This window comes from Euleptes europaea, chromosome 1 (genome assembly GCF_029931775.1).
Source record: "Euleptes europaea isolate rEulEur1 chromosome 1, rEulEur1.hap1, whole genome shotgun sequence".
In the NCBI taxonomy this organism is placed as follows: Eukaryota; Metazoa; Chordata; class Lepidosauria; order Squamata; family Sphaerodactylidae; genus Euleptes; species Euleptes europaea.
Genome location: NC_079312.1, coordinates 20,719,049 through 20,733,877, shown reverse-complemented (window position 1 = coordinate 20,733,877; position 14,829 = coordinate 20,719,049). Strand labels below are relative to the sequence as shown.

Below are 14,829 nucleotides of genomic sequence, written 5' to 3'. Positions count from 1 at the left end.
GGATTTGAAGTTGCAAGTGAGCTACCTTATCAGGGTTACAGAATATATTGACTACAGGGCATCAGGGTTCACACTTCAGTCGTGGGAAGCTACAAGATAGATTGGCGCAATACAAAACATCAAACAGGTCCCAGAGAGACTGTTAGGAGTCTCAGCCCCTCAAGGCCACATTCGGCCCGAGGGAGTGTAAGCAGGATGCGCCACAGGGGAGGGCAAGACCGGCACCTGGGTAAGGCAGAAGAGGCGCCGGGATCCGGGAAGGCACGGGGAGGTGTGAACTGCTTTTACGAGTTCAAAGGACCAGAGATAGGGAATGCTAAAAGGAGCAGGGGGGATCGGAGACACCTGGCTCTCACAACATCCAAGCAAAATCCCAAGTAAATGCCCCGTATGCCCGGATTTCTAGGCGACCGGCTGGTCCCAGCGAAGTCTAGGCGACCGGGAGGGAGGGTGTGCGAGGGGCTGGGTATGCATACCGCCATTCACAACCCCGCGGCAGCTGCCTGGGATAGGAACGAAATCCCAGCCGGCAGGTGGACAACGAGCTGGAGAGAGCCCCCACAGAGAGAGAGAGAGAGAGAGAGAGAGAGAGAGAGAGAGAGAGAGAGAGAGAGAGAGAAGGCTGCGGAGTGGGAACGGGGAGAGTTAGGACTAGCAAAGACACAGCTCTGGCCAGGGTAGGCTCGCCGACCCGAGGGGTGGGCCAAGGCCTACTGTGTGTGTGCAAAAAGGAACAAAATGGGAGGGGGGGTGCCCGGAAGCTGCTCACCCGCACCATGGCAACAACTCCGAAAGGACCCCACTCCCTGCCAGAGGCAGGGAACAAGCGGCCAAAATTATCCCCACCAAGAGGAGAGGAGGGGGGGGTGTGAGCCGGCCGCACGTGGCGGCAGTAGCCGGGCAAAAGAGAAAAAAGGGGGGGCGAATTCCAGGCCAAAAACAAGAGTGGGTGAGAGGGGGGGTTGCATAAGGCCCCCTGCGCCGCCGCCGCTGTAGAAAAAAGAAAGGGGGGGAACTAATCCCCTCAGAGTAAGGAAACCTGGACAGGAGGAACTGCCAGAAAGCCAGCTACTTGCCCAACCTTTTAACCTCGCTGTCCCGCTGCGAAGAGGATGGCCGCTGGGCTGCGCCGGCTTAAGTAGGCACAGGGAGGGGTGACGTCAGGACACCCCACCCGCCTTGGGAAGGGACTGGGAGAAACCGTGAGGCAAGCATGGCCTCGCGAGACGGCGGCAGCCCAACCCGAGGGACCCTCTCTCCTACCCCTGTATCCTGCCCGGTAAGTCCACAAGGGTGGGACCTGTTTATTCAGGTCCCCCTTTTTTTAAAACATATGTAATCTGCGTCCACACCGTTATGAATCCGATGTTCTTGTCTCGAGCATTTACTCCCCTAACTTTTTATTAGATCAAACCTTTCCTACTTTCACATACATTAGGAAAGAAACTAGTTAAGCATAACGATGGCAATGTACAATGACATTAGATAGCTATAGGCCATTTTGCTTTAATGCTTTACATGTATGTTTATATCACTACCTGATTCTTAACAGAGTTGGTTAAATATGGTTTAATATGTTGACGGTATTGCTTTGTCAGTCATTGAAAAAGTCTTAATTGAATAGTTTCACAATGCCTGGATTTTTCTGTTCATTTGTTTGGGAGCATGTAAATAAACTCTTCTGTGTCTCCATAGCCCTGACCTGAATATCCCAGGCAAGTCTTACCTTGTCAGATCTCAAAATTCTGAGCAGGATCAATCCTGGTTAGTATTTGGATGGGAGACCTCCAAGGGATACTAGCCTTGTGACACAGAGGCAGACAGGGGAAAGCCACTTCTAAATGTTTCCTTGAAAACCCTATGGGGTAGCTATAAGTCAGCTGTGACTTGACAGAAAATTGTGTCCATAATATACTATGTTACCCTTCCTATTTATAAAAGATTCAAACTGTGAATCATACCGACAACCTTCTTCCTAGCTAGATGGTATTGCCTCTGCACAGAACCCATACATTGGAACTGATTCCAAATAACTTACAACTGCTATCGTGTTATCTTCCAAACAGAGAACGTTACAATTGGTCTCTTGGGGACCCTGATAGGATCAAAAGGCGGCATTAAAATGTTTTAAATAAACAAACAAAGGAAATGCTTCTAATTTTCCAAGTTTAACAAAACGGATAAAGGTTTTGCTACAGGGACAATGCCATAAGCCCTCTTCTGTTTGGAACTGGCATGAGATTTCACAAGAGCTTTTGGAACTCTTGAACAAGACTAAACAGCCCCCCCCCCCCAGTGCACTGGATGAGCACGATAATGTAGACATGAATATGCAGGTTCGTAGCCTGGGGGTGCTCTTCGACCCAGTCCTACTGCTGGATAAGCAGGTGGCAGCTGAGGCCAAGAGTGCCTTTTACCAGCTTCAATTGATCAGCCAGCTGTGGCCATTCCTGGGCAGAAAAGATTTGGCCACTGTGTTACAGGGAACGCTGGGGGTCTCCAATATTTAGATGGGGGAAATTAGCTTATTGGAGATCTCCCGCTAATACAACTGATCTCCAGCTGATAGAGATCAGTTCAGCTGAAGAAAATGGCCACTTTGGCTATTGGACTCTATGGCAATGAAGTCCCTCCACAAACTGCGCCTCCTCAGGCCCGGCCCCCAAAATTTCCAGATATTTCCCAACCCTACATATCACTCCAGTCTTGTCCTACTTACAAAAGCTTCCAAACTATGGAAGGTGCTGGTCTTGACCTTCCAAGCTCTATATGGGTTGGGAAACTTCCTATTTCTTTTCTTTCTTTCTTTCTTTCTTTCTTTCTTTCTTTCTTTCTTTCTTTCTTTCTTTCTTTTTTTTTTTGGGCGGCGGGGGGGGGGTCTTACCATATGTGTTTTGCTCCCTCTTGTGGTCAATTCAATATTACTCCCGTTTATGTCCAGCATATTTTCCTGCAGATTTAAACTGCAGGGTTTTTTTTATACCAGACATAAACTGGCTGAAATGGTTCAAGAATGGACCAGAAGATGGGCAAGGGGCCCAATAAATAGGGGACATTAAAAGAATCTGGGACATTCTGTCTATCAATCAACAGGGGGCTTAATAATTCATTGTGAGATTCTGTATAGAAACTACAATAAAATAAGACATGAGCGACTATTCCAATACAATTGTTGTCAAAGGGGCAAAGCCTGGCAGACAGAGGGGTTTCCCGAAATCTGCCTTCAAGTAGTGCAGATGGCAAAACATTAAATCTAGTCAGAGAAATAACTCTACATTGAGAGGGATCACACAGGTGAGATAAGTATCTCATGTGTGTGTGTGTTAAGTGATGTCAAGTCGCTTCCGACTCATGGCGACCCTATGAGTGAAAGTCCTACAAAATGTCCTGACTTTGACAGCCTTGCTCAGATCTTGCAAATTGAAGGCTGTGGCTTCCTTTATTGAGTCAATAAAGGAAGTGTCTCATAGACCTTCATAAACGTCCTAGAAGATGTTCTTGCAGCCTCATCACAAGTTAGACATCACACCCGTTCTTGATGTCTCAGCCCACACTTCATCACCTGGAGACCTTCGGTATACCAGTACACAAGGATGCTGCAGAGGTGGCCCTTGCCCTGACAATCATGAAAATCATGGTAATTCGCTCTTCTTACCGACACCAGAGCCCTTTCCTAACATCACCTTTGAAAATAATTGTATAAACATCAGAATCAAGAATAACACATGGTAATTTCTTGAACATTGTTTGAAACAGAGGGCGCATAAGTATCTCCTGAGGACCTGGGCTGAGATTTGGGGCAGCTCGGCTGGGCGGGGCGGAGGGAGCTGTGCTGTCATGTTATTCAGTATCATCCACTTGCATCAGAATCCAGCACTGGGTTCCCTTGGTATAAGTGCAGACTCGGCACTGCTGGGTGTAGTAAGAAGGTTTGGGCTTCTTCTAGTTTGATGAATTTGGGAACTTCTTTAGCAGGCACGCCTAAGATGACCCTGCTGCTGCAGCTGCTGGTCTCTGGGCTGCTGCCCCATCTCTTCTGCAAGGTTTGGAAGGCAAAGTGCCCCTTCACTTTGATCAGTGATCAAAAAAGCCCACTGAATTATTTCAGGTTGGGTGACTTGGCCATCAATGGCATCACTTCAGCAGCAAAGGCTTTGCTTAAGCCACATGTTTACTCCAAGCCTCCCTCGACTGAATTTACTGCGTAAGTAATGATGTGTTGATGGATTTAATGCTACTCAATCTGATTCTGCTTTCATGCTCTTTTTACCGTGGACGGTTCCTGTTTTCTCGGATCCAGTCTGGAAAAAACGTGTCCATCGTTTGTCTGATTGGCCACTGTGAGAAACAATACTGGAATTGATGAACATTTGCTCAGATTCAGCAGAGTTCTTATGTTTCCATATTGTCTTATGAACAGTGAGCCACCCCACATGCCGAACCTGTTGCTAAACCTGCTGCAACTGGTGAGCTCCTTCTCCATTGTAAAGTGTGACAGCCTGTTGAGGACCAAAAGCCTTTGTTTGTGGGTTAGATCATTCTTTAGGATCATCTAGATCGCTGCCGGTCTGAGTAGACAAGACTGACTTTGATGGAACAGGGTCTGATTCAGTATAAGGCAGCTTCATGTGTTCATGTGTGTTCATGTGAAATACGAGTGCTGCATTTCCTCTTTTCCCCATAGAACTTCCCAGTCAATCACAAGAGCAACCATGCCCTTTATAAAAAAAGAAACATCATTTTATGCATAGTTTATCGTTAAAGGAGAGAAACTGTCCCAGACAATTTCCTAACATCTTTACTTCAGAAGAGACCCATGGTCAAATCCAAGGGAGATCTCAGCCAGCCTCTTTGTTCTCATTTCAACCTTGACAGGCTTGTTGTTAGGACTAAATGGTGGACCGTAAGAACCGAAGGAGAAGAGTGCTGTTGGATCATACCAATGGTTTCTCTGGTTCCACCTTTTGTGTCCCTCAATGCCTGACCGTAAGCTCTGGAAGACCTAATAGCAAAGCCTCCCCTTATGGTTGGCCCCCAGCAAACAGAGCTCAGAGGGAGACTGCAAAGTATGCCCTCTGGGATCCCTGGATGAAAAGTGTGATAGATCCATGGATAGAAGCCAGTGGAGGATGGACTGGTGCAATACATATATAAATAAATATCCAAGGAATATAGTGTCAAGTAGGCAGAGGAGAGCCTTCAGCACGCTCAGGTAATAATCACTGAAAATATTTCCCACTGTTCTCTTACAGAAAGGAAGCCTTTCCTATTCTGCAGAGATCCATGGGTGTTTGAAATAATATTTTCATATGAACATATAAAGCTGCCTTACACTGAATAAGACCTCTAGTCCATCCAGGGTCTCAGGCATAAGTCTTTCATACCAACTACTACCCTTTAAACTAGAGAAAACGGGGACTGAATCTGGGACCTGATGCTCTAACACTAAGCCATGGCCCCTCCCCATTATTATTGCAAACTGGAACTCCTGTGCTAAGATTTAGCAACTGGCCCCCTGGAGGTCCCAGGGATGTTTGATCTGTCTCCAGACCCCTTATTCAGTACCTCCTCAACTGTCTCTTGTACGGCTGAAGATGGAAGTGAGAGCCACAGTAGATTATTGAGGGTCAGGGCAATAACCAACCTTCTTTGCTTGGTGGGACTGTCTCGTTTCCCCGTGGGGTTTAAAACAGATGGAAAATCAAGGTTTTTTCATTACAAATGGAAACTTATTCCATCCAGTTGCTAGGCACTTTTTTGTGTGTGTGTATTTTGCTTTATGTGACCTTCTAGCTGAATACTGTTTTGCAAAACGTTTGTCTGCATACAATGAGCAGCTTCCTAAAATATAACAGCTCTTCCTCAGACTGTCTCTAGCCTCCTTGAAGTACCTGGCCTGTCTTAGCAGATGAAGGGAGTTTTGTTCTCATGATAATTTGACCATAACAAAGAGTGAAAGAGCTAGAGGGATATAGGGCAGGCAGGGCTGAGCAAATCAGATGAATGGAGTTTGTGGCGCCTTTATTTTTAGAAGGCACCAACTTCCAATCCTCCATTTTTAATGAAACATTTTTGCTGTTTAATGAGAAATATGCTCTCATTTTTCAAAATAAAAGCCTCAGTGTCACAGATATAAAATTTAGTACCTAAAAAAACAACCACCTTTGGAGGTATAAATCAGTGCTCCAGATGAGGTGTGCATGCGTTGGCTGCACTCTGGATATGGCCCAGTGTAGTACGCTGCCAACATGATGTAGATAGCCCCAGGCTAGCCTGATCTCGTCAAATCTCAGAAGCTAAGCAGGGTCGGCCCTGGCCGGTATTTGGATGGGAGACCTCCAAGGAATACCAGGGGCGTGACAAACCACCTCTGAACACCCCTTGCCTTAAAAACCCTCAGCTGTAAATCCTAAATCAGCTGTTACTTGAAAGCAAAAAAAAAATTAAGTACATTGCTATGTTCCAACACTGATACAAAGAAAGACTAAACTGTCTATAATCAGAAAACCTCACAAGTTGCAACCATTGTTAAATCTATTTCTTATTTTACTTACTCATAGGCAGAGTAAGTAAAGGCCCTGCAAAGGCCCTTAATGTGAAAGAAGCATGTTTTAAGCACGTCAACACTGAACACCAGATTAAATGTAACTATATATATTATGTTGCAGCATACAGGAGCTGATGTATTCAGACCTTCTGCCCTTCATGTTTGCTATTGAGAAAGTCAGTAAACAACCCAGGCTCCTACCCAACATCACTCTGGGGTACAACATCTATGAGAGCTATTCCAATGCAAGAATGACTTATGATGGAGTGGTAGACCTGCTCTCAGGTGGACAGATGCATGTTCCAAACTACAGGTGTGGAAGACAAAATAATATCTTGGCTGTTCTTGAGGGGGGTGATTCTGTAACCTCCCACCAGATTTCAACCATTGTTAGCATCTACAAAATACCTCAGGTATGAATTGAAAGGAATGTGTGGGCTGAGTCTAATTCCACTCCAGAGAGGTATTTAGTACCACAGAGAGATTCTAGAGACAGAAAATGATTTTGAATGGAGCTGAACATGATTTGAGCAAGGCTTTTCTTCCTCTGGTGTACCTGTACATTCCCACCCACCCCGGGATCTCTGCTCAAAATTTTTTAAGGATTTTAAGATCACGCAAAAATCACTATATACCACAGTATGAACATAAGTACATAATGAGAGCCCTGCTGGGTCAGAGCAGTGGGCCTCTTGTTATGTTGCTCAAACTGCGTTAAGTCATGAGTCTCGCATCGTTTCAAGCACCTGTAAAACGTCTTTGACCAGATATCACTGGGGGGGTGGGGTCGGTTATTTCCAGGATTAATCAAAGAGATTTCCAGGATTAATTAAGAGGAGAAGACTGGGAGGGGATATGATATCCATCTTCAAGTACTTGAAGGGCTGTCATATAGAGGATGGTGCCGAGTTGTTTTCTGTTGCCCCAGAAGGTTGGACCAGAACCAGTGGGTTAAAATTAAATCAAAAGAGTTTCCGCCTAGACATTAGGAAGAATTTTCTGACAGTTAGAGCAGTTCCTCAGTGGAACAGGCTTCCTCGGGAGGTGGTAAGGGCTCCTTCCCTGGAGGTTTTTAAGCAGAGATTAGATGGCTATCTGTCAGCAGTGCTGATTCTATGACCTTAGGCAGATGATGAGAGGGAGGGCCAGTAGTCATTTCAAGTCTTCACTGTTTTCTGCCAGTAATGTGGTGCTATCTGCATATCTCAACATAAGAACATAACAAAGGCCCTGCTGGATAAGACCAAGGCCCATCAAGTCCAGCAGTCTGTTCACACGGTGGCCAACCAGGTGCCTCTAGGAAGCCCCCAAACAAGACGAGTCGACTGCAGCAGCACCATCCTGCTTGCGTTCCACAGCACCTAATATATTCGGCATGTTCCTCTTATCCTGGAGAGAATAGGTATGCATCATGACTAGTATCCATTTCAACTAGTAGCCATGAATACCCCTTTCCTCCATGAACATGTCCTGCCTTTTATGACTGATCGAGTGGGAAGGTGGATTAGGTTTCACTCCCTTCCAACAGTGTCCGCAAGTCAACCCCTTTAACTTTTGAGATATAAGGTAGCCTAATCCCACCCACCTCCCCACAGACACACACTTCACAGGAACCGTAATGTGCCTCTGAGACAGAGCCTACGTCCACATTTACATCACAATGGTGAACATTTTGATAATTATTAATGATTGTATATTAACAAAAATGTCAGTTTTGTCCTCACTACAAGAACAACACCAGTCTCTTCCTTTCCCTGGTAGATCAGCTATGGTTTTGTTAATCATGTGCTCAGAGATGAAACTCAGGTGCCTTTTTTCTACCGCTTGGATCGAAAGTATGACTCCTATTTCATGGGGATTGTGAAGATGCTGCTGCATTTCAGGTGGACATGGATCGGTCTCCTTGCTCCAGACAGTGACAAAGGAGAACAATTCCTGAGGACTTTGACCCCTCTGATCATCACGAGTGGGATTTGCATTGCCTTCATGGAAAGCATTCCAGAATTGAATGACGAACGCAAGATGTTAAGTTTCCAGAAGTCTTCATTTTTCATGCAAAAAAAGTCTAATGTAGTTGTTTACTATGGGGACTACCACGCCATGATTATGCTGGGATTGATGATCAAATATACTGAAAGAACAAAAAAATCCATTATGGGGAAAGTTTGGATCACAGTAGTCTTGCATGACCTCAGCTTGAGGTGCTTTTTCAAATATTTTGATCTCCAGCACATCCATGGTTCTTTTTCCTTTTTGATCCATGCAAACACAAAGACCAAATATGACAATTGGAATTCCTTTCTTTTGACTGTCAATAAAATTGGGAAGGGAGCATTTCGTTGTTCATATTCAAATCATGGGTTGTCTGTGAAAGGTGGGAAAAGATGCAGAGAGAAAGAGGAATGGGAGCCACCATCCCAGGATGAGCTAGAAAGTATCCTGTCTCAAGACAGCTACAGCATTTACTACTCGATCCAGGTGGTGGCACGTGCCTTGAATGCGGCCTACTTGTCCAGATCTAATCGGAGGTCAAGCAGAGGCTGGCTTAGACTTCAGAAGTTGAGGCCATGGCAGGTATTTCATCTCTTGTGGTCTCTGAGACTTTCTGTCAATTGTTCAATTACATATTCATATTCTGAGAAGATTTTACATATAGAGGCAAAATGAAATTTAGCACATTACCAAGGCACAGATGATCCTGATGCAGCTTAGCCTGAGGAATGCCCTGAGACTCACCCTCCACTGGATGAGGTGCATTGGAATTGTAGGTGTGCAGGGAACATACAGAGGTAGCAGCTCCTGACCTAAGCATCTTAGGATTCAAGGAATATTTCATATAAACAAGTACATAGGCATGTCTGCACATGTGTCCACTTTGTTTGCAAGGATTAGAGATGGTAATCAAAATGGTAGTACCCTTAGAAGAAGGCACAGAGGCCATACCCAAGTGCTTTAGGCATAAGGATAGCAACTCATCCATATAGGGTATAATGGAGGCTGTGGAACAATATGTGTTCTACATTGTCACCAGAGTCACATAACTTCCCTCCCAACCACATTTACTTATGCCAGGACAAATAGTGCTATGACTACTTCCAGCAGATTTTTCTTACAGACACAATTCAAAGTGGTCCTCCCATCCCACATGCTGTAGGCCACTGTGATTCTGGAGGCCCCAAAAACTGGCCCAGGATCACAGGAGATGGGAGGCTCTGAACAAGGCTCATACTGCCCTTGTACAAATCTATGGTGAGACCACACTTGGAATACTGTGTACAGTTCTGGTCACCACACCTAAAAAAGGATATTACAGAGCTTGAGAAGGTGCAGAAAAGAGCGACCAAAATGATTAGGGGACTAGAGCAACTGTCCTATGGGGAGCGGTTAAGACGCTTAGGGCTGTTTAGCTTGGAAAGAAGGCGGCTGAGGGGAGACATGATAGAGATTTATCAAATTATGCATGGTTTGGAGAGAGTGGACAGGGAGAAGTTTTTCTCCCTCTCCCATAATACTAGAACACGGGGTCATCTGCTAAAGCTGGAGGGTGAGAGATTCAAAACAGATAAAAGGAAGTATTTTTTCACACAACGCATAGTTAAATTGTGGAACTCCCTGCCCCAGGATGTGGTGATGGCTGCCAGCTTGGAGGGCTTTAAGAGGGGAGTGGACATTCATGGAGGAGAGGGGTATTCATGGCTGTTAGTTAGAATGGATACTAGTCATGTTGCATACCTATTCTCTCTAGTATCAGAGGAGCATGCCTATTATTTTGGGTGCGGTGGAACACAGGCAGGATGGTGCTGCTGCACTCATCTTGTTTGTGGACTTCCTAGAGGCACCTGGTTGGCCACTGTGTGAACAGACTGCTGGACTTGATGGGCCTTGGTCTGATCCAGCAGGGCCTTTCTTATGTTCTTAATGAGGAAGGCTAAAATATCCAATACGGCTTCCTGTGCTTCTAAATGCTGGTGTTTTCTATGTAATTCTAGCTTCATCCTTTCCTCAGAAACTTCCAGTTTTTTAATCATTCCATGGAAGGAGTCTCTTTTGACAAGAATGGAGACGTGGCCGTCAACTTTGATATTGTGAACTGGATGGTGAAACCCAATCGGTCGATTGTTCGAATTAACGTTGGCAGAGTAGAGAGACAAACATCAGCAGAGATCACGTTCACCATCGATCAGGATGCCATTGTGTGGCCCAGATGGTTTAATGAGGTGGGGAAGAAAATGGTTTTCATTTCATTGACATTAATAGCTGCAATCAATTGTCGCTCTCATTTGGATGGGCCCAGACTAGCCTCATCAGATCTCAGAAGCTAAGCATGGTCGGCCCTGATTAGTACTCGGATTGAATACTAAGGTATACCTGGGTTGTTATGCAGAGGAAGGCAATGGAAAACCCCCTCTGTTAGCCTCTTGGCTTGAAAATCCTACTGGGTTGCCGTGAGTCACCTGCGACTTTACGGCATGTTAGACACACAAACATACACAATCAGATGTCAGTTCCTACATGTGATACAATATTGAGATTCTTTCTTTTTGAAAAAAGATATTCTATTGACATTTTCAAAAGAAAAGATAACAAACAAACACATACATACACTTCCATTCATACATTTTGCACTTACTTCAGGAGTCAGTTTACATGAACATTGTTCTATTGTTATGATAGTTACTTAAATATTACTAAGTCTATGTTTATACTTTAAATTTATCTTTATCTAGAAGTCCACCACATTTATCTATAAGTCCACCACAAATGAAAGTAAGTTATGTCTTTATCTTTACATTTCCAGCAGCGGCAATCATATGTTTTAGCTATCTTTTTAATGTCCATTGGTGTGATATACCATCTGAAGAATTGTTAATACCAGTTTTTTCGCAAATTGTTACTGGCAGTAAATTTAATTGACTTGGTCCATAGTCTCTCCCATTGCTGCATTGTTATCTCTCTCTTAAAATTTTCCATCCATTTAATCATGCATACTTTAACTTGCTCTTGTTCTGTTTCAAATTTGCTCAAATATTGAGATTTTTTCTGTCAACGTGTACCATCTAATAACCCAAGGAATAAGAATGGCAGGGCAAAGCATGATGGAATACATATTGGGAGGGTGGTCAACAGCAGGTCTTATTTGTGGTGATTGTCAGGATGGTGCAGTCAGCCTTCCCTTGCACATCCTTGTTAGACTTTGATCTTTGCCTGGATGCTTCCCTGAGTTGTCCTATAGCATCTTAGCTCAAAAGGGATCTATTTCATCTGGCTCTTTTTCCTTCTGTTGATCACCGTTCTTCTTGGAGCAGGCTGGCAGTCGGTCATCCCTGGCCAGTGCCCCAGCCCTTCTGAGGAGCATGCAAGCATATCGTGCAGGTCCAGACCCATCTCCCAGCACTTTGCCAGGATTTCTTCCCCTACAAGGGGTCAGGTTCTCCCAACCATGTTACAACACCATCTCAAATCCCTCCGCACAGGCTCCTTATGTGAACATTTGAAGCCACTACTTCTAATGTCTCTGGCATCTTGCCCTTCAGGCCTTTCTGATCAGGCCTCCACCCTTTTCCCTGTTACTGCACAACAGCCAGAGCACATGCAGGAAAGGAGTGTCTCTGCCATGATACTGTGAATCGACAATAGAGTTGTACATACTATACTGGTGGTCCTGTTGAATCATGTCCAACCAGATAACTCCTTTCTGTAGAGCTCACACACATAACAAAGCATTTTCCTTGACATTCATTTTCTTTATGCTTAGACCCTGCCTCGTTCTAGGTGCACCAAGAGCTGTCCACCTGGATACGCCAAGGCGGTTAAGGAAGGAGAGCCTCTCTGCTGCTATGATTGTCTTCCATGTGCGGAAGGGACAGTCTCCACTTGGGAAGGTTGGTCATATATGACAGCCCCATATGAGGGAGGGGGAGGGACAAAAATGATGCCTCCTAACAGCCTCAGCTTCTCCAGCCAGCATGGTGTAGTGGTTAGGAGCAGTGGACTCGAATCTGGAGAATCGGGTTGGTTTCCCCACTCCTCCACATGAAGCAAGCTGGGTAACCTTGGGCTAGTCAGAGTCTCTTAGAGCTCTCTCAGCCTCACCTACCTAACAAGGTGTCTGTTGTGGGGAAAGGAAGGGAAGGAGATTCTAAGCCGGTTTGATTCTCCTTAAAAAATAGAGAAAATCGGCATATAAAAACCAACTCTTCTTCTTCCTCCTCTTTGGCTCACCTGACCAGTCATTCCACTGCAGTCAGGACCACGTACAAAGAGCCTTATGCCAAGTGAGACTTTTGAATCCATTGGCCAGAACTTTCCACAATTTGCTGGGCATTCATTGGCCAGAATCTGAGGGCTCTACCAGAGGTCTGAGATGGTTTTGGCTGGTGATGCTAAGGATTAAGCTCAGCACCCTCCTCAATGAAGGAGTGCAATCTTACTCTGAAAGTGGCCCAACTCCATCCCTATTACATGCTGTTACTGCCTGACCTCTTTCTCCTCTCCAACGTCTCCTGCTTTCCAAGTATGTAAGCATGAACTTCCAGATACATATTGTCAATTAATGGCTGTAAAGCAGATGCAATAATACTGAAATTAATATGTTTTTTTCAGATGCAAGTCATTGCGATAAATGTCCAGAAGATCAGCATCCAAACCAGATCCGAGATCAATGTGTCCCCAAGCGCATAACCTTCCTGTCCTATGAAGAACCTTTGGGGATCATCCTAAATTTCTTTACTCTTTCCTTCACTCTAATCACAAGTTTTGTTTTGGGAATCTTCACTAAATACTTAGAAACTCCAATTGTCAAAGCCAACAATCGGGACCTCTCCTATGTTCTCCTCATCTCCCTCCTGCTTTCATTTCTCTCCTCTTTTCTCTTCATTGGTCAGCCCGGGAAGGTGACCTGCCTTCTCCGACAAACTGTCTTCAGCATCATCTTCTCCATTGCCGTCTCCTCTGTGTTAGCCAAGACTGTCACTGTGGTGGTGGCCTTCATGGCCTCACAGCCAGGGAGCAGGATGAGGAAATGGCTGGGGAAGAGCTTGGCCAACTCCATTGTCTTTTCCTGTTCCAGTATTCAAGTGGCCATCTGCACTCTCTGGCTGGGCATCTCTCCCCCCTTCCCAGAGGCTGACATGCACTCCCAGCATGGACAGATCATCCTGCAATGTAACGAAGGGTCTGTCGCCATGTTTTATGCTGCCCTCAGCTACATGGGGTTTCTGGCTGCAGTCTCCTTCATGGTGGCCTTTCTGGCCAGGAAGCTGCCTGGGGCGTTCAATGAAGCCAAGTTGATTACCTTCAGCATGTTGGTGTTCTGCAGTGTTTGGGTGTCCTTTGTGCCCACCTACCTGAGCACCAAGGGGAAATACATGGTGGCTGTGCAGGTCTTCTCCATCTTGGCCTCTAGTTTGGGCTTACTGGGCTGCATCTTCCTTCCCAAATGCTACATTATTATACTGAGGCCTTATCTGAATACAAAGGAACACCTAATGATGAAACATAATAGCTTCTTTAAAGGGAGTGGATGAGCATGTGAATGCAGAAGTGAATTTACATCTACAAATATGAGACCCTGATATTTTGAGGGGAGGTGTGGCTCAGTGGTAGAGCATCTGCATGCAATGTTGAATGTCACAGGTTCAATCCCCAGTTTAAGGGATCAGGTCCTAGACGATGGGAAAGACCTGTGCCTCAGACCATGGAAATGTGTTGCCAGTCTGAGTAAGTAATACTGACCCTGATGGACCAATGGACAGATTCAGGATAAGGCAACTTCATGTGTTCATGTGTATTCATGGGTATTCTTCTGGCGGTGGAAAGCTCCATCAAGTCACAGCTGAAACTAGAGCTGTAGAGGACAACATAATCTCTTGGCTGTTCTTGAGGAGGCTGACAGCAGATTCCTTCTCCTGAACAGATGTTTGGGGGGGAATAAGGAACAGGGTTAAATAGTGGTAACAAGGCAGGAAGTCCTAGAATGTCTAGACAAACTGCAAACTAACAAGTCACAATCATTGGCAATCTATATCTTTCATTAGGTGGGTGCCACGATCTCACATGTTCTACAAACACTCCAGGCTGGGGGTGGGGGGTGGGAGGTGGATGCTGGGTCAGTGGTGTACAAGGGGGGTTCAGCATCAGGACCCTCTACAGAGGAACAGCTCCTCTTTCTCCCCCTTCCTCTCTCCCCTCTGTGCTTTCAGATAGTGCTGATGGACAGTTCTCTGCTGGACAGCTCCCTGCTGAATCAACAGTAGCGTCTGTGAGAAATATCAGAGAGACGT

General features: G+C 45.3%; 1 protein-coding gene across 1 annotated transcript; it reads left to right on the top strand.

The window, feature by feature from the left end:
* The first annotated feature begins 3,986 nt into the window (after nt 1–3,986).
* LOC130473230 (vomeronasal type-2 receptor 26-like) lies at nt 3,987–14,073 on the top strand. Its single transcript, XM_056844760.1, has 6 exons — nt 3,987–4,204; nt 6,669–6,960; nt 8,309–9,121; nt 10,537–10,764; nt 12,303–12,429; nt 13,151–14,073. The coding sequence occupies exons 1-6, from the start codon at nt 3,987–3,989 to the stop codon at nt 14,071–14,073; spliced, it is 2,601 nt and encodes an 866-aa protein (XP_056700738.1).
* The last annotated feature ends 756 nt before the right edge of the window (nt 14,074–14,829 follow it).